The sequence below is a fragment of the Oncorhynchus kisutch genome, linkage group LG23 (assembly GCF_002021735.2).
Source record: "Oncorhynchus kisutch isolate 150728-3 linkage group LG23, Okis_V2, whole genome shotgun sequence".
Taxonomy (NCBI): domain Eukaryota; kingdom Metazoa; phylum Chordata; class Actinopteri; order Salmoniformes; family Salmonidae; genus Oncorhynchus; species Oncorhynchus kisutch.
Genome location: NC_034196.2, coordinates 39740692 through 39765370, shown reverse-complemented (window position 1 = coordinate 39765370; position 24679 = coordinate 39740692). Strand labels below are relative to the sequence as shown.

Genomic DNA, 24679 nt, shown 5'->3' with positions numbered 1-24679 from the left:
AAGATTATCATGTCATTATCATGTTACCTTATGACAATCCTGTGAAGACCAGAATTCCAGGGAGCTGAGACCGGGGTTGGGCACTATCTTCCCCTTGAATCGTTTCCACCTAGGGATCAGTTAAACAATGTTACATAGAACATCCAATCATCTGACTTGTCAGACATAATTGACTTGAAGTGAGTGATGGGCAGTGCACTAAATAGGGAGCTATTTGGAACACAACCATTTACATATACAGGGAAGAACATCTGCAGCTTTAAAAAGGTTCTGAGATCTACGGCAGAACATACTGAATGACGCAGAAGAGTCCAGTGACTAGGACGATGATGACGCCAAAACCACCGAAGACACAGGACATGATGATGAAGGTCCTGCCTGATGGGACAGACACAGAGACGTTATGATGAAGGAATACAACAGCAAATACTGTTTTTGGACAATTGAGCAGTAGTGTATGCATGGGGCAAAATGCTTAGTTAGAATATGTCAGAAAACCACAGAATTAAAACCACTGGTACAGACGAGTGCACACAAGATGGCCGCAGGTCCAGCCTGTACGGAAGATTGACTTGAATGTCTGTTCTAGTAACTGTAATTCTATGGTTAGAACATTTGCTACTATAACCCTGTGCTTCAAAGTGGATACATGGAATGAATATGTAGCACCATAACGAGACTTTTAAAGTGTCAATCTGTGTTACCATGAGATACTATCAGATGGTGGGTGAAGCCTACAGACATGACCTTACCGTATCTGCTCGTTGTGAAGTGAATGACGCTGCTATTGGTTGCCCCAGTAACAGCTCTGGCCATAACATGGACACTGTATCTGGTGTCTGGTTGGAGAGGCTCCAAAGTCACTCCCTGTTTCCAGCTATTTACTGTCACATCTGAGAGGGGAGGAAAAACAACAGGAAATTACACTCGGTACAGTTGACATTTCGTTATAACAATGTTGAAACAATGTTTCAGGAGACTTACTCAGCTCTGGTTGTGTTTCAGTCTTGTAGAACACAGTGTAGTTGACGACATCACCACTACATTGGCTCTGAGGCACAGCAGTCCAGTTGACCTGAGCACTTTTGTCTTGAACGTGTACATCGACAGAGGAGATATTCCCTGGAGCTGAGTCGATCAAGAAAATATGATTTAGTAACCCATTTATTTGGGACAGATACAATTAAAACATTTAAATCATTTTAATAAATAAGAAGATACATAGCCATTACCCCAAAGGACCAATAGAAAGAGAGGAACATGTGAACGGTACCTCTTTGTACTGAGCAGATCTGAATGACCTTTTCGAGTCCTGTCTTGTCATCATAGAGTGGAGTTACTGTGATGTTGTATAGTTTAAAAGGCTGCAGGCCTATGAGAGGGAGGGAGAAAATGAAAACATCCCAAAGTAGATTCCTCCAAGTGTTTACTGGGATAACAGGAGGAGTGATGTTCATTTAATCTGGGATGTATACACACAATATTACCAGTTGATTTAATAACGTTTACATACTGTTTTACCCACTTTATATGTGTATAATGTATTCTAGTCATGGCTCATCATATAAAACCATAAATATTGATAGGTGTAATACCTAATTGTAGCGAGAATTACAAGCATTTCGCTGGGCGATAACATCTGCAATTCTGTGTACTCGACCAATAAAGATTGACTAGATTTTTGATCTTGATCCATCTAAAAGCCTTCTGTTTTTCTTTCACCACATCAACGACAAGCTCAATGGATCTTCCTCTAATGCACATTCTATGAGTCTATTCAAACCCATAGAGAAACCATAGCAAAACAATTTAAATAATTCCTAATGACCACAAACTCAAACCTCGAGTCATGTCAAGCACTCCAATGTCAATGTAAAGTTACATAAAGTAACATAATCAGGATCCAACTATACATCCACCCATCAACCCACCCATCCATCGACCCACCCGTCCATCGACCCACCCGTCCATCGACCCACCCGTCCATCGACCCACCCGTCCATCGACCCAGCCGTCCATCGACCCACCCGTCCATCGACCCAGCCGTCCATCGATCCAGCCGTCCATCGACCCACCCGTCCATCGACCCACCCGTCCATCAACCCACCCATCCATCGTCCCACCTGTCCATCGACCCACCCATCCATCGACCCACCCATCCATCGACCCACCCATCCATCCATTCTTTAGAAACCCAGCTCACCAGTCAATGTGATGTGAGTGTCTTGGCTCTGTAGCCAGGTGTATGTATCTCCATCGGTGGTCCAGTCTATGATGTAGCCATGGACAAGGTAGAGAGGAGGAACAACCCAGCTGACCTGGATGTCACCGTCATGGGCAGAGGCCTGGGCGCCCCTAACCTGGGGGAGACCTGACACACATAAACTCATATGAATGTGACACTGTAGTACACAGAGCCTTAAGACCACTTCTAAATAACACTGTAAATAACAAACGAGGCCAGGTTCTTTTTTGCCTTTCTTCAACTGTCCATAAGTATTTTAATGAAAGTAGAAGAAGTTTAGTAGTTTAAAATTGTTAGAGGCTTTTGTTGAAACATTGAGTTTAGTGTAGCAGTAGTGTCTGTATTATAAAGACTAGTGAGATAGTGTGATATACCTATCTATCTGGCAGTATAAATGGATCATGATAGATATGACTCATATCTGCTAGCTAATAGCTTTGCAATGAGTCACATGATATTAAATAGGATAACTGGCAAATCATATTGAATATGTGTCAAATATAGCAACTAACTTTGTCCCACGGCCGGTACATAGATTGACTGTTCAGAAAACGTGGTGTCGCCGCGATAGGCAGCGAGAGTGACTCTGTATGCCCGCTGGTCCACAGTGATGGAAGCCTTATCCACAACGGTGTCCAAATGTCTGTCAGGCATGTGCTTTTCATCAGCCATGTACGTCAGCCTGTATCCATCGATGGCCTTGCATGCAGGGGAGATGCTCTGTACAAAGTAGAAAAGAGGACGTTAGAAAATACGTCACACCCAGTCAGAATCATCCCCATTTAGAAAAAAAATATATATATTTTGAGTAAGGTTTGAGATTTACTCATATTTCTTCGTAGGGTTACAAAGTGTGTGTGTGTGTGTGTGTGTGTGTGGGGGGGGGGGGGGGGGGGGGGGTATTACTGGTACCATTCGAAGTTAATCAGTAAGCTACTAGGCTTTTGGTAAAGTTAAAGTATTTGATGGAATTTATCACATGTAGATAATAGGCAGAATCTACCGCAGACCCACAGCTGATTAGTGAATGTGCTGGAGGCAATACTTGAGAAACAGGAAAAAGTCTCTGCACACTTCCTGTCAGATGCAAATGTATTTAATTGTAGCTGAGCTTCCAGTCGGTCGACCTTCATCAGGTTGACTGAAAGCTCAGCTTTAAAATACATTTGCATCTGATTGCATCTTTTTCCTGTTTCTCAAGGAATTTAGCACACGACATCTAGTGGCCTTTTTGGGTACTTCAGATTATCACAGCTGTCTGTAATGACCACTGGCACTTTGGTGAATACCATTGGTGTTTAATTTTTATATTTCTCTTACATTTAACCTTCATTTAACTAGGCAAGTCAGTTAAGAACAAATTCCGGCCAAACCCGGAAGACACTTGGCCAATTATGATTCAGCCTAGATTCGAACCAGGGACTGTAGTGACACCTCTTGCACTGAGATGCCTTAGACCACTGCACCACTTGGGAGCCCAAATATGAGGGTTTCAACATGAGATATCCTTTGTTTATACTATTTACACTGTTTATTGTAAATATGAATTTGTTCTTAATTAAACTTACCTAGTTAAATAAAGGTTAAATAAATAAAATACAAAAGTAGTATGTCTTTGTTGTAAATGTTTTGGTGTCAAACTGGTGACAATTATGTAAAAAGTCCATTTGGAAGAGTTGCAGAGTTAATTGAAAATAATGCTAATGTTGATGAGATGCGTTTTTCATTAATTAGGCTATTTCCTCTAGAACCATATGGTCTATCCACTAGAAATCAATGCACAAGATATAAAAAATGTATACTATAGATGAATACATAATTTAAAGTATAAATTACCAAAGGTACCATACCTAGATTACCACAGATGATCTGTTAATTACCAAAATTACAACAACAAAAAATCGTAAACTTTTTGTAAATTGCCGGTAGTTTTGCAACCCTAGTTTTGAGGAAGGAATCTTTTGGTAGAGTTATACATCTTTGAAAGGCTTTAGACCAAGGGTCTCCAACTGTGGTGCTGGGGAGATACTGGGTGAGGAGGTTGTAGTTTCAACCCACCACTAACACACCTGCTTCAAGGTTTCAAGGATATATTTATTTGTAGAATCAGATGTGTTGGTGGTGGGCTGGAACAACAGCCCGGGTACACTGTAGCTACCCAGGACCAGAGCTGGAGACCCTTGGTAGTGACTAACCAATACTGAACCAGAACAATGCCTATTTAAGCAATAAGGTCAGAGGGGCTGTGGTATATCACTAATATAACACGGCTAAGGACTGTTCTTAAGCACGATGCAACGCGGAGTGCCTGGATACAGCCCTTAGTCGTGCTATATTGGCCGTAAACCACAAACCCCAAAAGATGCCTTATTGCTATGGTTACCAACGTAATTAGAACATCCGTGGTATACAATCTATTATAAACTGTGTGGTTCGAGCCCTGAATGCTGATTGGCTGAGAACCGTGGTATATTAGACCGTATACCACGGGTATGACAAAACATTTATTTTTACTGCTCTAATTATGTTGGTAACCAGTTTATAATAGCAATAAGGCACCTCAGGGGTTTATGATATAGAGCCAATATACCACGACTAAGGGCTGTGTCCTAGCACTCCGCCTTGTGTCGTGCCTGTGAACAGCCCTTAGCCGTGGAATATTGGCCATATACCACACCCTCTCGTGCCTTATTGCTTAAATATACTACGGCTGTCAGCCGATCAGCATTTAGGGCTCGAACCACCCAGTTTATAATGTTGATTATGTAAAGTGCCATACATAAGCTTCCTACCTTCCACATCAGGTGCACTGTTCTAGTCCCAGTGTTGTCTGGTGCATCCATCTTCCTCCACAGGTCCAACTGCATTGTGCTCACTGTTGATATAGAAATAATAGAGTTTCGACAGAGTTTAGCCTAGTTATAATAAACACGTCATTTTGTGATGTACTGTCGGAGAATGTCTAGTAACATTCAATACTAAGACTGAAACTGAAACGTAGCATTCAATATTAAGACAAACTGAAAGCATACTGTGGCTGACTGATGTGTTCCAGAAAATGGTGATGGGTGATTAGTTCACAATGTTTCTCACCACAATCCATTTCACAAACCCTACGCCACCAACTAGACTCAGACCACAGCACTGTTTAAAATACTTTCAAAATGCATCCTTCCTATTATTTCTCATCGAATGAGACAACTGGGTTGGTGAAATTGTTTCAGCCACATTGCTTATCTCTATCAAACCATGCCAGATTATAATGTGAGGAAGCTTACATCAATGTTTTAATTTTTACATGATAACGTTTGATAAGGGTGCATGACAAACACACAGACAGTGCGTGCTATTCAATCAAGGTCTAACGACTCATTCTTCAAGCACAGCAAAATATGTGCATTCAAATTCATGTCTACAACAACCTCAAAATGTTAACAGTGAAAAACAAAACAGACGGCAGAGACATCAAGATAGATTTTAAAAAATGTAAAAACTTCTCCTGAAAACCTGAATAGCGATTGTGATTTACTGGGGCTTTATGTTTTCTTACCGTTGAGAGAGGACAGTACTGTCACCTGCCTGCTCCATTCACTCCAGGGGGCCTTGTCTAAAGCACAGCGGACAGACACTGTATGGTTGGTGCATGACTCCACTTCAACAGAAGTGACAGAGGCTGTCTTGGCCACTGTGTTCATAGATGTATCCATTACATGCTGGACATTTACACAGGGAGAAGAAACAAAGATATGAGAGGCAAAAAAAACAAACAGTCATGTTAACTTCCGACTAGTCCGGGAAAATAGCACATTGCACTAAGCAACAAACAAATCACAGACAACGTAACATTGAATAAATGAGCGGTGTACCTTGGCATATTTGACTTGACAGTGTATGACCTGGTCAAGAAAGTCTGTGCCTCCTGGTCTTTCCCATTCAACCCTTAGATGAGCAGGGAGAGGAACCACCCGCACATTCTTTGGAGGGTCTATTTTCACTTGAAAAACATGGTCAGTAATGTCAGGTTAGGTGAGTAATGTCAGGTTAGGTGAGTAATGTCAGGTTAGGTGAGTAATGTCAGGTTAGGTGAGTAATGTCAGGTTAGGTGAGTCATGTCAGGTTAGGTCAGTAATGTCAGGTTAGGTGAGTAATGTCAGCTTAGGTGAGTAATGTCAGGTTAGGTGAGTCATGTCAGGTTAGGTGAGTCATGTCAGATTAGGTGAGTAATGTCAGGTTAGGTGAGTCATGTCAGGTTGGGTGAGTCATGTCAGGTTGGGTGAGTAATGTCAGGTTAGGTGAGTAATGTCAGGTTAGGTGAGTCATGTCAGGTTAGGTGAGTCATGTCAGGTTAGGTGAGTCATGTCAGGTTAGGTGAGTAATGTCAGATTAGGTGAGTAATGTCAGGTTAGGCGAGTCATGTCAGGTTAGGTGAGTCATGTCAGGTTAGGTGAGTCATGTCAGGTTAGGTGAGTCATGTCAGGTTAGGCGAGTCATGTCAGGTTGGGCGAGTCATGTCAGGTCGGGCGAGTCATGTCAGATTAGGTGAGTAATGTCAGGTTAGGTGAGTCATGTCAGGTTAGGTGAGTAATGTCAGGTTGGGTGAGTCATGTCAGGTTGGGTGAGTCATGTCAGGTTAGGTGAGTCATGTCAGGTTGGGTGAGTCATGTCAGGTTGGGTGAGTCATGTCAGGTTGGGTGAGTCATGTCAGGTTGGGTGAGTCATGTCAGGTTAGGTGAGTCATGTCAGGTTGGGTGAGTAATGTCAGGTTGGGTGAGTCATGTCAGGTTAGGTGAGTAATGTCAGGTCGGGTGAGTCATGTCAGGTTAGGTGAGTAATGTCAGGTTGGGTGAGTCATGTCAGGTTGGGTGAGTCATGTCAGGTTGGGTGAGTCATGTCAGGTTGGGTGAGTAATGTCAGGTTAGGTGAGTCATGTCAGGTTGGGTGAGTAATGTCAGGTTAGGTGAGTAATGTCAGGTTGGGTGAGTAATGTCAGGTTGGGTGAGTCATGTCAGGTTGGGTGAGTCATGTCAGGTTGGGTGAGTCATGTCAGGTTGGGTGAGTAATGTCAGGTTAGGTGAGTAATGTCAGGTTAGGTGAGTAATGTCAGGTCTCAATTACACAAACAATACAATAGATAAACAAGAAATACTGGTGTAAGGATATTGAGCTTTACGATGGACAACAATCCAATTGTCCACTGGTATGACTGGTCATTTAATTTGCTTTGAATGGTGTATACACACACAACTAACTTACAGTGCCAGTCAAAAGTTTGGACACACCCAGTCATTCCATATTTGTACTATTTTCTACATTGTAAAATAATAGTGAAGACATCAAAATGATGAAATAACACATATGGAATCATGTAATAACCCAAAAAAGTATCCAACAAATCAAAATAGATTTTAGATTCTTCAAAGTAGCCACCCTTTGCCTTGATGACAGCTTTGCACACTCTTGGCATTCTCTCAACCAGCTTCATGAGGTAGTCACCTTAAATGCATTTCAATGAACAGGTGTGCCTTTTAAAAGTTAAGTTGTGGAATTTCTTTCCTTCTTAACGCGTTTGAGCCAAGATATACAGAAAATAGCCCTATTTGGTAATAGACCAAGTCCATATTATGATAACAACCGCTCAAATAAGCAAAGAGAAACAACAATCCATCATTACTTTAAGACACGAAGGTCAGTCAATCTGGAAAGTTTCAAGAACTTTGAAAGTTTCTGCAAGTGCAGTCATAAAAACCATCAAGCACTATGATGAAACTAGCTCTCATGAGGACCGCCACAGGAAAGGAAAACCCAGGGTTACCTCTGCTACAGAGGATAAGTTCATTGGAGTTACCAGCCTCAGAAATTGCAGCCAAAAATAAATGCTTCACATAATAGTAGTTCAAGTAATAGACACATATCAACATCATCTGTTCAGAGGAGACAGCGTGAATCAGGCCTTCATGGTTGAATTGCTGCAAAGAAACCACTACTAAAGGACACCATGATTCAGGCCTTCATGGTCGAATTGCTGCAAAGAAACCACTACTAAAGGACACCAATAAGAAGAAGAGACTTATTGGGCCAAGAAACACAAGCAATCGACATTAGAGCGGTGGAAATCTGTCCTTTGGGCTGATGAGTCCAACTTTGAGATTTTTGGTCCAAACCTCCGTTTGTTTGTGAGATGCAGAGTATGTGAACGGGTGATCTACGTATGTGTGGTTCCCACCATGAAGCATGGAAGAGGAGGTGTGATGGTGCTTTGCTGGTGACACAGTCTGTGATTTTTTTAGAATTCAAGGCACACTTAACCAGCATGGCTACTACAGCATTCTGCAGCAATACGCCATCCCATCTGGTTTGCGCTTAGTGGGACTATCTCCAGGCTGTGTAAGGGCTATTTGACCAAGAAGGAGAGTGATGAGTGCTGCATCAGATGACCTGGCCTCCACAACCCACTGGTATGATGAGCTGGACTGCAGATTGAAGGAAAAGCAGAAAACTGCTCAGCATTTGTGGGAACTCCTTCAAGACTGTTGGAAAAGCATTCCAGGTGAAGCTGGTTAAGAGAATGCTAAGAGTATGCAAAGCTGTTATCAAGGCAAAGGGTGGCTTCTTTGAATAATTTAAAATATATTTTGATTTATTTAACACTTTTTGGTTTACTACATGATTCCATGTGTTATTTCATAGTTTATTTCTTCACTATTCAGTACTCTGCTGCCTGTGACTGGAACGAATTGCAAAAATCGCTGAAGTTGGAGACTTTTATCTCCCTCACCAACTTCAAACATCAGCTATCTGAGCAGCTAACCGATCGCTGCAGCTGTACATAGTCTATTGGTAAATAGCCCACCCTTTTCACCTACCTCATCCCCATACTGTTTTTATTTATTTACTTTTCTGCTCTTCTGCACACCAATATCTCTACCTGTACATGACCATCTGATCATTTATCACTCCAGTGTTAATCTGCAAAGTTGTAATTATTTGCCTACCTCCTCATGCCTTTTGCACACATTGTATATAGACCCCCCCTTTGTTTTCTACTGTGTTATTGACTTGTTAATTGTTTACTCCATGTGTAACTCTTTGTTGTATGCTCACACTGCTATGCTTTATCTTGGCCAGGTCGCAGTTGCAAATGAGAACTTGTTCTCAACTAGCCTACCTGGTTAAATAAAGGTGTTCTCAACTAGCCTACCTGGTTAAATAAAGGTGTTCTCAACTAGCCTACCTGGTTAAATAAAGGTGTTCTCAACTAGCCTACCTGGTTAAATAAAGGTGTTCTCAACTAGCCTACCTGGTTAAATAAAGGTGAAATAAAAATAAATGTAAAAAAATATTCTACAATGTAGAAAATAGTTTTTAAAAAATAAGAAAAACCCTTGAATAAGTAGGTGTGTCCAAACTTTAGACTGGTACTGTATATAAAACATGCTCTGCTCCAGAGAGTCAAAGCTGTCCATTCTGACTACATACCTGTATCCCAAGGATCCAATTCCAGTGTGTCCGAGATTGTCTCCCAAACTGTGCTTTCAGCTCGCACAGTGATGTAATTTAGCTTTGAAAGCATCGGCAGGCTCTTATTAAAGGTGCATGACATGCTTCCAGAACTACAATGATCACTCTCCCATGCATCTTGGCTATTTTCCCTACACAAAAAGAGACAACAAAACAGAAACGTTGGTTACGTCCCAAAAGGAAGACATTTGGTTACATACCCTGACGAAGACAGCTTGTCTGTCGATACGTTGGTTATTCAATTATTGCATCTCAGCTGCAGGGCTCTCTTTTTTTACGTCCCAAATGGCACCTTATCCCCTACATAGCGCACTCCTTTTGGGCATTATTCCATATGACAAGGGAATCTTGCAGTCTACGTTGCTATACTAAGAGGAAGCTAGGTTTCGAGTCAGAACTCACCATTTCCTATAAACGGTATATGTTATTTTCGATGTGGGTTTGATCTTGTGCTCCCAGCGACATGTAAAATCTTGTTGTGAGATATACGTGACACACGATATGTTTCTGGGTTTCCCTGTTGAAAAAATTAAAGGACATGATTTATTCTCTCGTAAAATTCATTCCCCAGATGCCATGATAACGTTGACGTATTGAAAGTAACGCACACCAACAATATAAGTAGGTACGTACAGTATGTTTGTATGATGGTACCACCCAAGACTTGCTGAGTTAAATGGCTGTGACATTGTACTATTGCTTTTGGAAGGGATAGATTGTAGATGGTCACCGCAGCAAAGGAGGTGTTGGTTTCATAGAGGCTTTCATCTATGCTCTTGTTGTTGATCGTCCAATAGATTTTGCCGTGGCTGTCTGAGATTGTCTTGTTGCATGTCTTCTTGAATTTAATCTTAATATTGGAGCCAAATTCAATGTATGGGTCTTTTGGGATAACTTCACATCTATGTCCATATTGTCCTGTTGATAACAAAATGTGAAACGTTGTAATAAACAAACCATGGCAAAGAACTTGAGATGACAGTGCGGAGATAACAGTACAAAAGCCTGCACTAAGACCAACATTCAGCACAGAAAAGTACAGAGAATGAGCGATGACCGCCAACTTCTAACCACTCAATATGCATTTCAAACAGTGGTAATTTCGCTTCTATTCTGGTAAACAGCTGAGGGATGGGGCTGGAGTTCTGTGACCATTCAAATGCAGACAGAGCTATGGATGTAGGGACTGACGATCTACAATATAACAATTATAGTATTGACCATGTTTTGATGCTACATAGTGTTTGATTGCAATTGCATTGTTCACGAACATTGGAGTTAAACAACCATATGTTTGGGTTCTGATATGGTATAAGAGTTTAATTAAGCTCATACACTGTGCAAAACATTAGGAACATGTTCCTAATAAATTGCATCCCTTTGGCCCTCAGGACAACCTCAATTCGTCAGGGCATGGAATTTGTCAAAAGTGTGTCACAGGGATGCCGGCCCGTGTTGACTCCAATACGTCCCACAGTTAAATTGGCTTGAGGTCCTTTGGGTGGTGGACCATTCTTGATACACACACTGCGTCTGTCTGGTTCAGACACAAAATAATGCTTGTCCATTCACCCTCTGAATGGCGCAGACACACAATCCGTGTCTCAAGGCTTTAAAATCCTTCTTTAACCCATCTCCCCTTCATCGATATTAATTTAAGTGGCTTTAACAGGTATTGTCAATTTGGGTTTATAGCCTTCACCTGGTCAGTCTATCACGGAAGAGGATGTTCCGTTTTTTAAAATATATATATTTTCAATTATCAATGGGTATATCAATGAAAGTTAAAAAAAAGTTCCAATCAGATTGTCCCTTTAATACATTACTATCACATAGGAACTCACCTTCAGAAATTGCTGGGAGCAAAAGGAAGATTGACAGGACTAGCGGAGTTGCCATCCTTCTCAGACCCTTGGCAGATAAGAATGGCATGTCATGTCTTTCAAGTAATACAAATCCCTCTCCAGTAAGTGGCGAAACAATATTACTACAGGTGAACTAAGTCGTATTTATAAGCAACGGGTTTAATAGCACAAACGGTTATTAATGCCGCACCTACAACTAGGAAACATCATGACGTCTCATCTAGCAAAAGGTCAGTTTGTTGACTTCAAACAGATTAATTTTCCATTCGGAGTGCGTTTTTTCTGAGTTCAGTTGTTTAAAAAGCACCGAAGTCAGATTTCCGAGTGGCCTAATTGTTTTAAACCGCGGCTACTGGTTAAGTTCGAAACGTTAAATTCGGTACTCCATTATAAACATTTATCATACTCAAATGTCCTGTGGGAAGTTAGGGGTTGTGAATTGAAGGCACGACGAACAAGGACTGGATGGGTGTGTTGGCCATTGCACAACAATGGCAAGTTTAACAGGAAATGAGGAAACAGGATGAATGCCTGGGGACCGAATTTAAGCGCTCAGCTAGATTTTACAAGTGAAACATAACGCAAAGCTTTAATCGCCAATAGCGGAAACAGAATAAACAAGCCAGACAAATTATCCAAGACATTCATTATTTTGAATAAAATGGGACTTCACCCATATTTCAAATGTCTGCTTGAATTAATCATGTAAATCAAATGTATTGACTAATTTTGCCTGGCACAAAATGCCATGAATATTTTATACAACATAAGCACTTGTATATCAGTTACAAAAAGCGATCCAAAACGTGGGTCAACTCAGACTGGTTAAACAGAACCACAGTTAGGTCTAAACGCAGGATCCTTACAGAAATACAATGCTTTACAGGTATTATTTGGGGACATGCGTTACTCAATAGTTCAGTTCAAAATACACTAGGGTGTAAATGGCACATTCTCAACGAGGTAAAACATTTGGGTGAAAAAGGAAAATAATAAGTTCAAGTGATGCGTCACAATTCAAACCACAAGAACCAGTAGCACTAATAATAGCTAGAACATTCATTTGTGAAGTTTCACCTCAAGCACACAGATTTTAACCAGTGGTTGACATTAATGGGTTTTCCCATATCCAGGACCACGCACATTTCCAGAAATATCAAGCAGTGCAAAATTATTTTCTTTAAAACAAAATAACATTAAAAGAAAAGTTAAATCGAACCAAAACATGACTTGAAAAAAACTAAAAGAAATGTAGATGTGCATCATCACTCCCATTCGTCGTCATCTGCGCCACTGCTCAGGGTAGCAGCTAGATGACTTGCCCCATCTCTCTGGAAAGAGCCACCCTGTGGTCAAGAGATGAACCATGTGTCAGTGAGAACACTAAACATGTAGCCACTAAACATGTAGCCACTAAACATGTAGCCACTAAACATGTTCAATGGAAAATAACAGCACTCAACCTATTCCAGATCCATACCTTCCTGCTATCAGTAGAGGCAAAGGTTCTGCCACCTGGGTTGAACCCTGTGGTGCCATGAGCACTGAAGGCAGCTTCCTCCAGCCATTTGGGCACCTCCTGCTGGGCCTGTGAAAAGTAATTGCAGTGAGAATACAATTTTAGTTCAAAGTCATCTTTGACTTACTTGCTAGCAGGCCTTAAAGCTGGAATCCTTAATGGTGAAACTTCCGGTCCGTTTAGGATTTTACAACAAAGTAACTGCAAATACATTATCCCCTCTGACAACATTGCACGCACACTAGAACAGCAGAATATATACTTCATTTTTTCTAAAACACTTTCATCCACAAAACAATAACAAAGGTGTTGGGACGGACAGTGGCGCTGATCCATCTTTAAAGGTTGCTTTTGACCAGAGAGTGTGACATCACTTACCCCAGACAGGACTTTGACCAGGGAGCGTGCCAGGTTGCTGTCAGCCTCTGGGTCAAAGAAACACACAGCTCTCCCGGTGTTCCCACAGCGACCTGTTCTCCCGATGCGGTGGACGTACTCATCAATGTTGTTGGGGAGGTCAAAGTTGACTATGTGTTGGACATCCTTGATGTCTAGTCCGCGGGCAGCAACAGAGGTGGCCACCAGGACAGGACACCTTCCTGAGCGGAAGTCGCCGAGCGCCTGTTCACGCTCCCTCTGCTCCCGGTCACTGATAACACAATAAATACCATATAACACGTCATACAACTGGACAAAGACTAACAAGACATAAGACAATCTGGGGCCCAACTAGCGATGACTATGGGGTAAATCACTTGAAGACAGTCCCTTACCCGTGAATACTAGTAGTATTAACCTTCTCCTGACACAGGAACGTTGCTATAAAGTCAGCCTGCCTCTTGGTTTCCACAAAGACCATTGTGCGTTCAGACCCTGTGAAGGCAGAATATGCCCTTCAACATGAAAAGACAATTTGATGTACTGGAAAGTGGTTGAAGCGTTTGCATGAGAGGTGCCGACAGTCATAACGAGGTGCTGATGGATACCTGTAGTCTTCAGGACCTCCAGTAGTTGGTCTCTTTTGGAGAACTTGGTTACCTGAACCACGACCTGTTCCACATCACTGCAGGCTCCGCCCACCACACCCACAGCAAGGAACAGATAGTCCTTCTTCAGGAAGTCAGCAGCCAGTCTTAACACCACAGGACAACAAGGCATTAGGGGCCCACCCATCTCATTTAAAAACACACAACTACCATTTAGAAATCATGCCATGACTGGTTTCTACAGCATTATCCTTTACATTAGCTGCACAAATATTTCAACATTAATTTTAAAAAATCATTGTTTGTCTCAGTTATCTGTGGCGGAGTGTGGGGGACAGACTTTTGGATGTCCTCGGGGTAGGTAGCGCTGAACATAAGGGTCTGGCGGTGCTCTTTAGCTGGCATGCCTGGGGACCCCACCAGCTTGCGCATCGCAGGCTCAAAGCCCATGTCCAGCATCCTGTCAGCCTCGTCCAGCACCAGGTAACGCAGCTTGCTCAAGCCAATCTGGGGAAGTAGACAGAAGAGGCCGTATATCCATTTGCTAAAAAGGACTATGTTAACAGATGGCTTCACCCGGCTGACAACTACAAGGTTTGATTAAAAAAGTGTTTTGTTATTGAAGCACCGATTACCTTTCCTCTTCCAATAATGTCCATCAGTCTTCCTGGAGTCCCACAGAGCACATTGCAGCCCTTCAGTATCTCGCGAATGGTGTGACCGGTGCTTATGCCACCGTAAACCACCACTGGACGCACACAAGTTCTACAAAAGACAGTGGGGAAAAAGTATCCAGAATCAGTGTCCATTGGATTCCCCCCCCCCTAACAATTTACCTAATAATTTGTTCTTATTATGGCAAAAGTTAATTGCATCTAGCGCCATTTCCACTATTACTATTGTAAAGTGCAGGTGGGGTGAAAGGGGTTGAACATACTGCCTTTCGAATATGCAGTGAACATAACTTCATACCCATGGGCAAACTTCCTGGCTTCCATGTAGATCTGGTTGATCAGCTCCCTGGTTGGGGCCACTATAATAACCTCTGGCTCCTGGATCTCGCTGAACTGACTAGCAGCCACGCCGTCCACCATCAGCTGCTGCAGGATGGGCAGTAGGAATGCAGCCTGGGGGACAATAACAAATGTTAAAATACTTTGTCTACCCACAGGCTTACCAGACCTGCCAACCCTGTCCAACTTTTTAGAGTACCAGACACGCACAGCAAATTGGAGATTCAACTCGCAAATCTAGTGTAAAGGCATTTTTAGAAGCATTGCCTCTATTGCTACTAACAGACATTCATTCTTCATCGCACAGTCTTCTAAACTCAGACTCCATTTAACTTATTTGGGACTGGGGGCAGTATTGAGTAGCTTGGATAGAAAGGTGCCCAGAGTAAACTACCTGCTACTCAGGCCCAAAAGCTAGAATATGCATATAATTAGTAGATTTGGATATAAAACTCTGAAGTTTCTAAATCTGTTTGAATAATGTCAGAGTATAACGGAACTCATGGCAGGCAAAAACATCCAACCAGGAAGTGGGAAATCTGAGGTTTGTAGTTTCAAGTCATTGCCTATCAAATATAAGGTGTCTAAGGGGTCATACTGCACTTCAAGGCTTCCACTAGATGTCAACAGTCTTTAGAACCTTGTTTCAGACTTCGACTGTGAAGGAGGAGAGAAAGAGCCCCGTTTCAACCAGGTGTCTGGCAGAGTGCCATGAGCTGATCATGCGCGCTCCCGTGAGAGGTAGCTGCATTCCATTGCATTTCTAAAGACGAAGGAATTCTCTGGTTGGAACATTGAAGATATGTTAATAACATCCTAAATATTGACTCTATACATAGTTTGACATGTTTCTACGAACTGTAAAATAACTTTTGACATTGTCTGAACAAGTGATCGCGACTTATGCATTTGGATTACTGGGCTAAACACGCAAACAAAGAGGTATTAGGACAAATGGACTTTAACGAAAAAACAAACATTTATTGTAGAACTGAGATTCCTGGGAGTGCATTCAGATCAAGATCAAAGGTAAGTGAATATTGATAACGCTATTTCTGACACCTCTCCTTGGAAAATGGCTGGATGTTTGTGACTAGCGCTGACCAAACAATCGCACGGTGTGTTTTCGCCGTAAAGCCATTTTGAAATCTGACACAGTGGTTGCATTAAGAAGTTTCTATATATCCATGTTTAACACTTGTATCTTTTATCAATGTTTATTATGAGTATTTCTGTAATTTGAGGTGGCTCTCCGCACTTTCACCAGATGTTTGTTTGAGACAACCCATTTCTGATCATAACACAATTTCATGTGAGGTTTTTGGACATAGATTAACTTTATCGAACAAAACACATTTATTGTGTAACATGAAGTCCTGTGAGTGCCATCTGATGAATATCAACGGTTAGTGATTAATTTAATAGCCATTTCTGATTGTGAACCCTCTCCTTGGCTGGAAAATGGCTGTATGGTTCTGTGACTAGGTGCTGACTTAACATAATCGTTTGGTGTGCTTTCGCCGTAAAGCCTATTTCAAATCGTACACGGTGGCTGGATTTACAAGAAGTTTCTTTAAAATGGTGTAAAATAGTTGTTTGAGGAATTTTAATTATGGGATTTCTGTTGTTTTGAATTTGGTGCCCTGCAATTTCACTGGCTGTTGTCGAGGTGGGACGCTACCGTCCCACATATCCCAGAGAAGTTAATGCCGAAACGTTTATATTTAATTATACTTTGGTCATGCTTTTTGTGACATGGATCATAATTAGTCTCAGGTTGCGTGATCCTCGTAACATTAAGTGGAAAATAAAACTAATGGGACGCAGAATTAAATGTATATCACATTCACTAAAAAAATAACTGATCGCATGTGTGCATTTATTTCTTTCACTAGCAAATGCGAGTGAACTGCTGACACTTTAGAGCCCACTGAAAGTCCATCTTATGTTGGCTTGAAACAATTAGGTGTTTACTTTCCCACAACATAGTCGAAAAAGGGATTTGTTCATGTTTTTACAGACAGCCGACAGTCGGCAAACTCAGCATCACAACAAACAGGAGGGGCAGACACGATGCAGCTACGTCGAATAATGTATTGATCTCCTTGTCCGTTGACAAACTCTGTACATGTCTGTTGCAGCTCGAGTCAGGATGTTAGATAAAAAAATATATACACACTCAGTAGATTTGTTTATTATTCAGGCCCTATTAACTTCTGCGTAATTTTAACTCTGACCTCGTACATGGACAGAGAACTGAGTAGTTGGTACACAAAATGCGTGCATGTTAGCAGGTCTGGCTTACACATGGCGGCCAACACAAGCGCTGTAGATTTATACCAGAATAGGTTAACCTGGGTGACGGAGAGGGCATACAACCAGAGCTCCATTTCACATGCGAGTATTTGAACTACAAGAAAAAGGCACTTAAGACTGCTTGCTAAATAGGGAATTTCAGTTCTACAGGGGCAACTTACCGTTTTCCCAGATCCAGTCTGGGCACAGGCCATGAGGTCCCGGCCAGCAGCGATGATGGGAATGCCATGCTTCTGTACTGGGGTGGGCTTCTTATAGCCAGACTTACTGACGTTCCTGTTCAGAGATTCACACAGGGCAGCCTCTTCAAAACCCTGAGGATAATAGGTTAGTCAGTCTCAAAATCACAGCAACGTTGCCATTTACCAATACAACAACCAGTATACAACAATCCATCTGTTTATTTATTTGACAATCCAGCATTTATGTTACAAGTGCAACTCTGGTGCGGCTGGCTTCCAATGTGGAGGAAACACGTGCACCTGGCAACCTTGGTTAGCGCGCACTGCGCCCGGCCAGCCACAGGAGTCGCTGGTGCAAGATGAGACAAGGATATCCCTACCAGCCAACCCCTCCCTAACCTGGACGACGCCAATTGTGCGTCGCCCCACGGACCTCCCGGTCGTGGCCGGTTACGACAGAGACTGGGTGCGAACCCAGAGTCCCTGGTGACACAGCTGGCGCTGTACCCGGGAGGCCACCTTTCCCTGTTCTTTCTAACAAAGCAACCAATATTGTGGAAGTCCATTCAGTTGTGAAGGTAAGGAGATTAATAAAGTAACCCATTAACACCAAGAACACAGCCAACCAGTAAGGCACTCACCATGATTGCCTTTGGCGGATTGCTTCCGCTGACATCGACCAAGATGTCATCGTACTTATCAAAGTTGATGCCTGACTCATAATGAGCAAAAATAGATGACTCCTTCTCACAGAGGGCTTCGGGCACATAGGTCACCTTTGGGGGACCTGGTGGTAGAGTGAGGTTATGAGAACGTGATAACCTTCTGAAGTATTTAATTAAAGAATCCGCTGAAAGAACATCTCAGATGCAACTTTCTACAACTGAATTTTGTCAATAGAAGAGCAGCAGCCTTCTTGTCATCAATGTTGAAACCCAAGTAGTTGTAGCACCACTCAGAGGATGTTTAATTACATGAATAAGTTACATGGAACAAAAACAATATACAATGGTTCCCTTTAAGTATTGTTTAGAAAAACATGAACATTTTATTAGTCTTCTGTAAGGGATACATCAGGGTTCCCCAACTGGGGGCGCAGGCCTGGTTTTATTGCCCCCCCCCCCCCAGCTGAATCTAGTTCATGATCACTGGTATACATAGTCAAACAAAACACTTGTATAACATACAAACCTGGATTGCCACCATCTCCACCACCATCCATGGTTGAGCCTAAATAGGCAAAAATCTCATATAAGACATTTTCAAATGTAAAAATATTCATCAAGTCAAGGAAATGAATTAGTAACAAATGAAAACATGGAACCTTTAGAGAAAACTTCTTCATCTCGTCCACGATAACCTGGAATGATAAGACATGGGAAGTTTCACAATAAGGCTTGCTGTGACTCAATCTCGTAAATGCAAGGCCAATTACTATGGCTCTATAAAAATCAACGCAAAAATAACACTGATGGAATAACATAATCCAGACCAAAACAGAACGCAACAATATGAAACAAAGTAATGAACTTAATGTAATTAACTATACCGAACAAAAATAAACACAACATGTAATGTGTTGGCCCCATGTTTCATGAGCTGAAAATAAATTCAGAAATGTTCCATAGGCATTAAATAATTTCTCTCAAATTATGCACAAACTGGTTTACATCCCTTTGTGAGCATTTCTCCCTCTGCAAAAATATGCCACACCTGTCAGATGGATGATCAACCAGCATAATCATTACACAGGTGCATATTGTGCTGGGGACAATAATAAGCCACTAAAATGTGTTGTCACAACACAATGCCACAGATGTCTCAAGTTGAGGGAGTGTGCAATTGGCATACTGACTGCAGTTATGTCCACCAGAACTGTTGACAAATAATGAAATGTTCATTTCTCCACCATTTGCCATCTCCGTCATTTTAGAGAATATGGCATTTACGTCCAACCAGCCTCACAACCGCAGACCAAGTGTAACCATGTCAGCCCAGGACCTCCACATCACCATGCGGACTGTGATGACATTTTTTTTTCTGTAATGAAGCCCTTAGGTGGACAAACTATTTCTGATTGCTGGACCTGGCGCCCCAGTGGCTTGTTCTGAGTCCCAAGTGGGTGGGCCGATGCCCTATGCAAAATCCAAAGGTTAGGCCCAAATTAATTTCCTTAAGAACTAACTCTTTAAAATCATTGAAATTGTTTCATGTTACATAATATTTTTGTTCAGTATAAATGTATTAAAAATGTGTTTGCTAAAGTTGGAGGAAATGAACAGAATGAGTCAGTGATGTGCCTTTCCTGCAACTTTCTGAAAAAGCAACAAGAATTCCCCGTCTGTGCGGTGCACACATCTATCACTGTAGCCGTTATTAATAATAATAATTCATTAGCATCATTGCTAAGTCATTTGTATCGACGCTAATGAAAAGTCTTCTGGTAGATGGAAAGGCTTTCTTAACTACAAAGTAGCCTATGCTTACCTGGCATATGATTTTAATCAAGCCAGTGGGTTTTTATTTTGCAAACTCCATATGTGCATTACAAAAAGTGCCTCTTGCTAGGTGCACACTGGAATTGAAGGGTAATTATACCCAAAAATAAACATCAAATTTGTCCTAGACATCCTGATGTGGTTTAGGCCTTAGATCAAATTGAGTTGTTTTTATATTAAAAGTGATTGAGTGAGAATCCCCTTCAGGTTAAACTGAGAAAACAGAAATTGGGGAAAATATAAATGTATAGGGCCCTAAAATTACCTCCTCCGCCAAATCCTCCTCCATCACCACCACCTGAAACAAACCATAGTTAGCAACAACTTTCCCTCAAGCGTTTGAGTGCCATGTCAGCAACACCCCCCCCCACACTGCTCAAATCATAGGCAAATACACTTTTTGCCTAATGTTGGTAAAAGGCTGCCTCAGAAGGAATGGTAGGTAATACAGTTAACTTGGCTGCTCTTCAGTAGCCAACTAGAAACAAGTTTAAATGTACAAACAAGGGATAAGGTTGGGTAGGAGGGGAATCCCAGAGTAATCTCTCAGGAAGTTGAAGCAGTTTTTTCCCCCTGCAGCTGCCATTTCCTGAAACCGAGTCTTCAATAATATCAAACAATGCAGCCAACAAATAAATCTGGTTTGATCCTAAATTAAATTGTGGTCAAAATCCTACAATGTACCAACTAGAAGCCCATTATATGTCTGTTTCTCACACCAGCATACTTGCACCTCAAATTGCGTGCATGGTACGCAAAACGCACACAGGTTGGCAGGTCAGATTTTTTTTTTGCATTGCCATCAACTAGGCATCTTTGAATGACACTCACTGGTAAAAGACTGAGGAGAGACTTCAAATCATATATTTTAAGGAATATTTTTGAATTTCCGTAAGTGAGGTGCTGATTTACCTGACCGGAAGCCTCCCCTGCCACCTCTGCCTCCCTGGCTACCTCCAAACCCTGAAAAGTGAAGGATTTGAGCAAAAAAGAGCCATAAAAAAACAGCATGATACATTTCATTAGCGTACCACCATTTCAATAATGAGAACTAGACCTTAAGTCTAGACCACCATCCACAAAAATGTTAACAATTACATATTTTAGCAGACACGTATTCAGAGCAATTAGGTTTAAGTGCCTTGCTCAAGGGTACATAGATTTTTTTTTTTACCTGGTCGGCTCTGGGATTTGAACCAGCAACCTTTAATTGGACCAACGCTCTTAACTGATAATCTACCTGACCTTTATAATCACTAATATCGGACAAGAGCATGTTCAATTTATTTGAATGCAAAAAGACATGCAGAAACACTTGGGAGGACAACGAGATCGTTCAAACTGAGCCAACCATCTAGAATAACTACATTTTATTGCATTTACAAAATATGAAAACCAACATACCGCCATCATTGCCATCATCCCCTGTCAAAAAGTAGATTTCACAAAACCCATGTGTAAAACATTACATCCAATAGCTAGACGGATAAGACAATATTCAAGAAACACTTCAAAATCAGGGGCATAATGTTTATTAAGACTCTGCTCATCAAGAAAAATTACAATCTGGGGCATGAGAACTAGAGGATAAGAATAGCTCTTACCATTTCGGATGCCTCCTCCCCTTGATCCTCTGCCACCCCCTGTTGAGACAATACGAAGCATTTGAGAGACAAAAATCACAATTAAGAGTCATGCAATTACCCATCGTTCCAGAAAGTTAATTGTCCAGAAAATATTTTTTTCTAATTTGTTTATTTCAGAAGGAATCACAAGTCTCACCTCTGCCTCTTCCCCTGAAGCCTCCATCACTGTTCCAGGAGCTGTCTTTATCTGTACAGAACAGTTCCAATTCAAAGAACAGCAACGTTAATACAATTCGAGGCATGATGTAATAAGTCACGCTGAAGACATTTGAAGACCCTCAAAATGCCAGCGGCACCAGCATAATACATTTTGGGACTCTGAAACGTATCAAATACCTTTTATGCCTCTATTCTATTTTAGTGCCATCCCCATGAATTGATCGCAGTGTGACAATTTGCTATTGCAGCTCACTGCAGTCTTGAGCTGCAATATAAGTTTTAGTCAGTCACTTACCTTCATTCCCATTCTCACCAGCACCTGTTGACAGAGGGCAATATACTTAAAAAATAATAATTACCTGTAAAATAATCATTTCTAAGATGCCTTAGGCATACATCTTGAGTAAATACTCAATTTTTACACAGCAATAATTACATCAAATATAAAGTATTTTAAATAATTCTGAGACTATGCACCTGAAGAGAAACTCTTGAAGTCTCCACCACCTCCCCTGGACCCTCGGCCTGTAAGTAAAAAATAGCAAGAATTTCAAGTCAGTAGAGTAATAACTCAAACCAGTGATATTTCCCCCCCAATAAGAACCAATTATTTTAAACAACTTGCCTCTGCCGCCACCAAAGCCACCACCTCCACTGTTCCAGGAGCTGACTTTATCTAAAGAGATCACAAATCTTAACATTGTTTCAATTCTTGTAAATTTACCTAATGGATATAAAAGGCACAATCCTACCAGTCGGTCTCCCAAAACTGGAACTTTGGCCACCACTGGTCCACGAGCTCATTCCACTTTCTACCAAAACACATTCAAGCTCAGCCATTAATCGTTTGTTACATCTTGTGATTATTTTGTTTAAAGGCTTTCCCAACACCCGTGAAAAATCAAGTTGCATCCAAGTGACAGGATGCACTCTGGCTATTACAGAAAACATGTCCATTTTGCCAAGGGAATCCAGCTAGTCCACATACAAATTACATGAACCTACCATTACTTGTGGTAACCTGCAAAAAATACATTTTTTTTAATTATATGAAAATGTTGCATTCACATATGCTGATTTATGCCAATATTACACATATTGTCACTAGCTTTGGTTCACAAATGACTCCACTAATATGTAAAGCATAACAGCTCAAATGATTGGTTTAGAGTAATTTACCTCATCCCAGTTGTCCATGATCTACAAATGTGGTTCTGAAATCAAGAAAAGCCAAAAGTCAATTAACTGCACCTGGTTATTACCTAGCTTGCTACATTTTAGGATGCGTTGGTAAATTAAATTTCACAGAACTCCGAGTGTGCATAATAACTAATGAATTCACAACACCTGTTAAATATAACCGTGTGACTATCAGCAACGTTCTGGATGGCATGAAAACAGCCTACCCAGCTCTGCTAGGGTGAGTAAAATGGTCAGAGTGAAGTGTTCTCTCACTTGTGTCTGGAAGTAGCCAGCAAGCTAGCTAACTTTAGCCAGTTAACTTGGTTTCTTGACTGCAGTCGTGAGGTCAGAACGCTCGGATCAACCCCTCATCCAGAGCGTCCAGTGTGCGCTCTGAACAGTCGCTCTGAACGCCAAACCTCTGAACCGTCGCTCTGAAAGCTCCGGGAGCCAAACCTCTGAATTTACAGACGCCCAGAGCGCACTCAGACACTCAATGTATAATTTAATCACATCTTTAGTAGTCAATGTTTCAGAACGCGTCTAGGAGGTTCTCTAGTTAACTAGCGCTACTAGAGTATTTTAAATTAAAACAAGTGTGACCACTGACTAACGTTAGTGTACTTTGTTGGGAAAGTAGAATCAAAGCACAGAATGACATTGCAAGAAATTAGCTAACTAGGTTGTTACACAGCCACCAGAAAGTACTATTTTTTCCCCAATACTGTACAATGACAAATGAGCCTCGGAAGATGAATAGTGAGTGATCAGTAAATCAGCTCCCATCTAGGCCGCACTAAGTAACGCTAGTTAAATACTTTTCAGGCCATTTGTCTGCGGTCATTAACTCACCAAGTTCGCCCAACACGTGCAGCCATTGATTTCGAAATGTAAGGACAACATTAACCAGATAAGCATGTTTAACAAAGTTCAGTAATGTTAGAGTTAACATTTAAAAGTTAGTTATCCAAATAACTGACTATTTAGTTATTACAAAAAATTTGCCAGTCATGTACAATATGTAGCTAGTTGGCAAGCTAATGTTACCCTAGTTAACTGGCTGAACAAGCAAATTAGTCTCATGCTCGCCATGTTGACTAGGTAATGTTAGTTAGATAGCATTATGTAGATTTATAAATAATCTGTAAAATGTCCGAAATGGCACCAAAAATAACAATATGAATGGTTATGTAACAAGTTGTGATAACTAACTGAAAAGTTTAGTTTTTCACCAAAGTGGCTTCCTATGGCGCTAATTACCTAGCCAACACGAACCTAGCGGTCTTCTAACTAACCCATAAAGATTACTAGTTAAACAGCTAATCAACTTAAAGATACGTTTTCCCTGCAATCATTACAAACATAAAAGCATTTTGATGCACTGAGGAAAAAGTAATATTTAAACCTCCGTACATTGTCGAAACGCTTTCCCGCAGCGTCTTGATGATCTTCCACGTGGCAGAAGGTTGTGGATCGTCAAAAAGAGAGCGCGCTTGTTGGGGACGCGATAAAAACCCAGCTGGACGGCGGGAGGGAGACAAGGATGAAAG

At 41.4% G+C, this 24679-nt stretch overlaps 3 protein-coding genes across 4 annotated transcripts in view; 1 reads left to right on the top strand and 2 right to left on the bottom strand.

Annotated features, from left to right (window-relative positions):
• The window catches only part of LOC109868046 (interleukin-31 receptor subunit alpha), a 16103-nt gene extending 3979 nt beyond the window's left edge, over positions 1-12124 (bottom strand). The window contains exons 1-14 of the mRNA XM_020457442.2: positions 11608-12124; positions 10397-10681; positions 10166-10280; positions 9722-9894; positions 6112-6239; positions 5796-5958; positions 5038-5120; positions 2758-2965; positions 2204-2371; positions 1274-1372; positions 985-1128; positions 753-893; positions 294-378; positions 28-109 (exon numbers count right to left, since the gene is read on the bottom strand). Coding sequence (XP_020313031.1) covers positions 28-109; positions 294-378; positions 753-893; positions 985-1128; positions 1274-1372; positions 2204-2371; positions 2758-2965; positions 5038-5120; positions 5796-5958; positions 6112-6239; positions 9722-9894; positions 10166-10280; positions 10397-10681; positions 11608-11695 — 1962 coding nt within the window. The 5' untranslated portion in view covers positions 11696-12124. The remainder of the gene's footprint in view (positions 1-27; positions 110-293; positions 379-752; positions 894-984; positions 1129-1273; positions 1373-2203; positions 2372-2757; positions 2966-5037; positions 5121-5795; positions 5959-6111; positions 6240-9721; positions 9895-10165; positions 10281-10396; positions 10682-11607) is intronic.
• On the bottom strand, positions 12021-24679 carry ddx4 (DEAD (Asp-Glu-Ala-Asp) box polypeptide 4). Of its 2 annotated transcripts, XM_020457444.2 has the most exons (24): positions 24543-24679; positions 23127-23161; positions 22953-22968; positions 22700-22759; positions 22573-22623; positions 22425-22472; positions 22243-22266; positions 21925-21975; positions 21747-21785; positions 21547-21567; positions 21055-21105; positions 20408-20440; positions 18969-19004; positions 18836-18874; positions 18286-18431; positions 17624-17776; positions 15106-15260; positions 14769-14898; positions 14474-14640; positions 14134-14279; positions 13921-14020; positions 13526-13796; positions 13109-13216; positions 12021-12974 (listed from the first exon to the last, which is right to left on the bottom strand). In XM_020457444.2, exons 2-24 carry the CDS (start codon positions 23142-23144, stop codon positions 12894-12896), a joined length of 1944 nt encoding a protein of 647 aa, XP_020313033.1. In that variant the 5' UTR covers positions 23145-23161; positions 24543-24679; the 3' UTR covers positions 12021-12893. The 2 variants fall into 2 exon arrangements, with proteins under 2 accessions (XP_020313033.1, XP_031658833.1); XM_031802973.1 differs by lacking the exon at positions 21547-21567 and having other exon boundaries at positions 12291-12974; positions 24543-24676.
• The window catches only part of slc38a9 (solute carrier family 38 member 9), a 33785-nt gene continuing 32454 nt past the window's right edge, over positions 23349-24679 (top strand). Inside the window, exon 1 of the mRNA XM_031802974.1 lies at positions 23349-23367. The gene's annotated coding sequence lies outside the window, so the exon portion shown is untranslated. The remainder of the gene's footprint in view (positions 23368-24679) is intronic.

Bases quoted from the DNA above. Each gene is read 5' to 3' on its own strand.
- ddx4 (XM_020457444.2), bottom strand. The intron at 19,005-20,407 runs GTAATTTTAGGG...TTATCATTCCAG, and splicing joins AGGAGGATTTGGCGGAGGAG to GTTATCGTGGACGAGATGAA. The intron at 15,261-17,623 runs GTAAGTTGCCCC...ATTGTCCCCCAG, and splicing joins AGACTGGATCTGGGAAAACG to GCTGCATTCCTACTGCCCAT.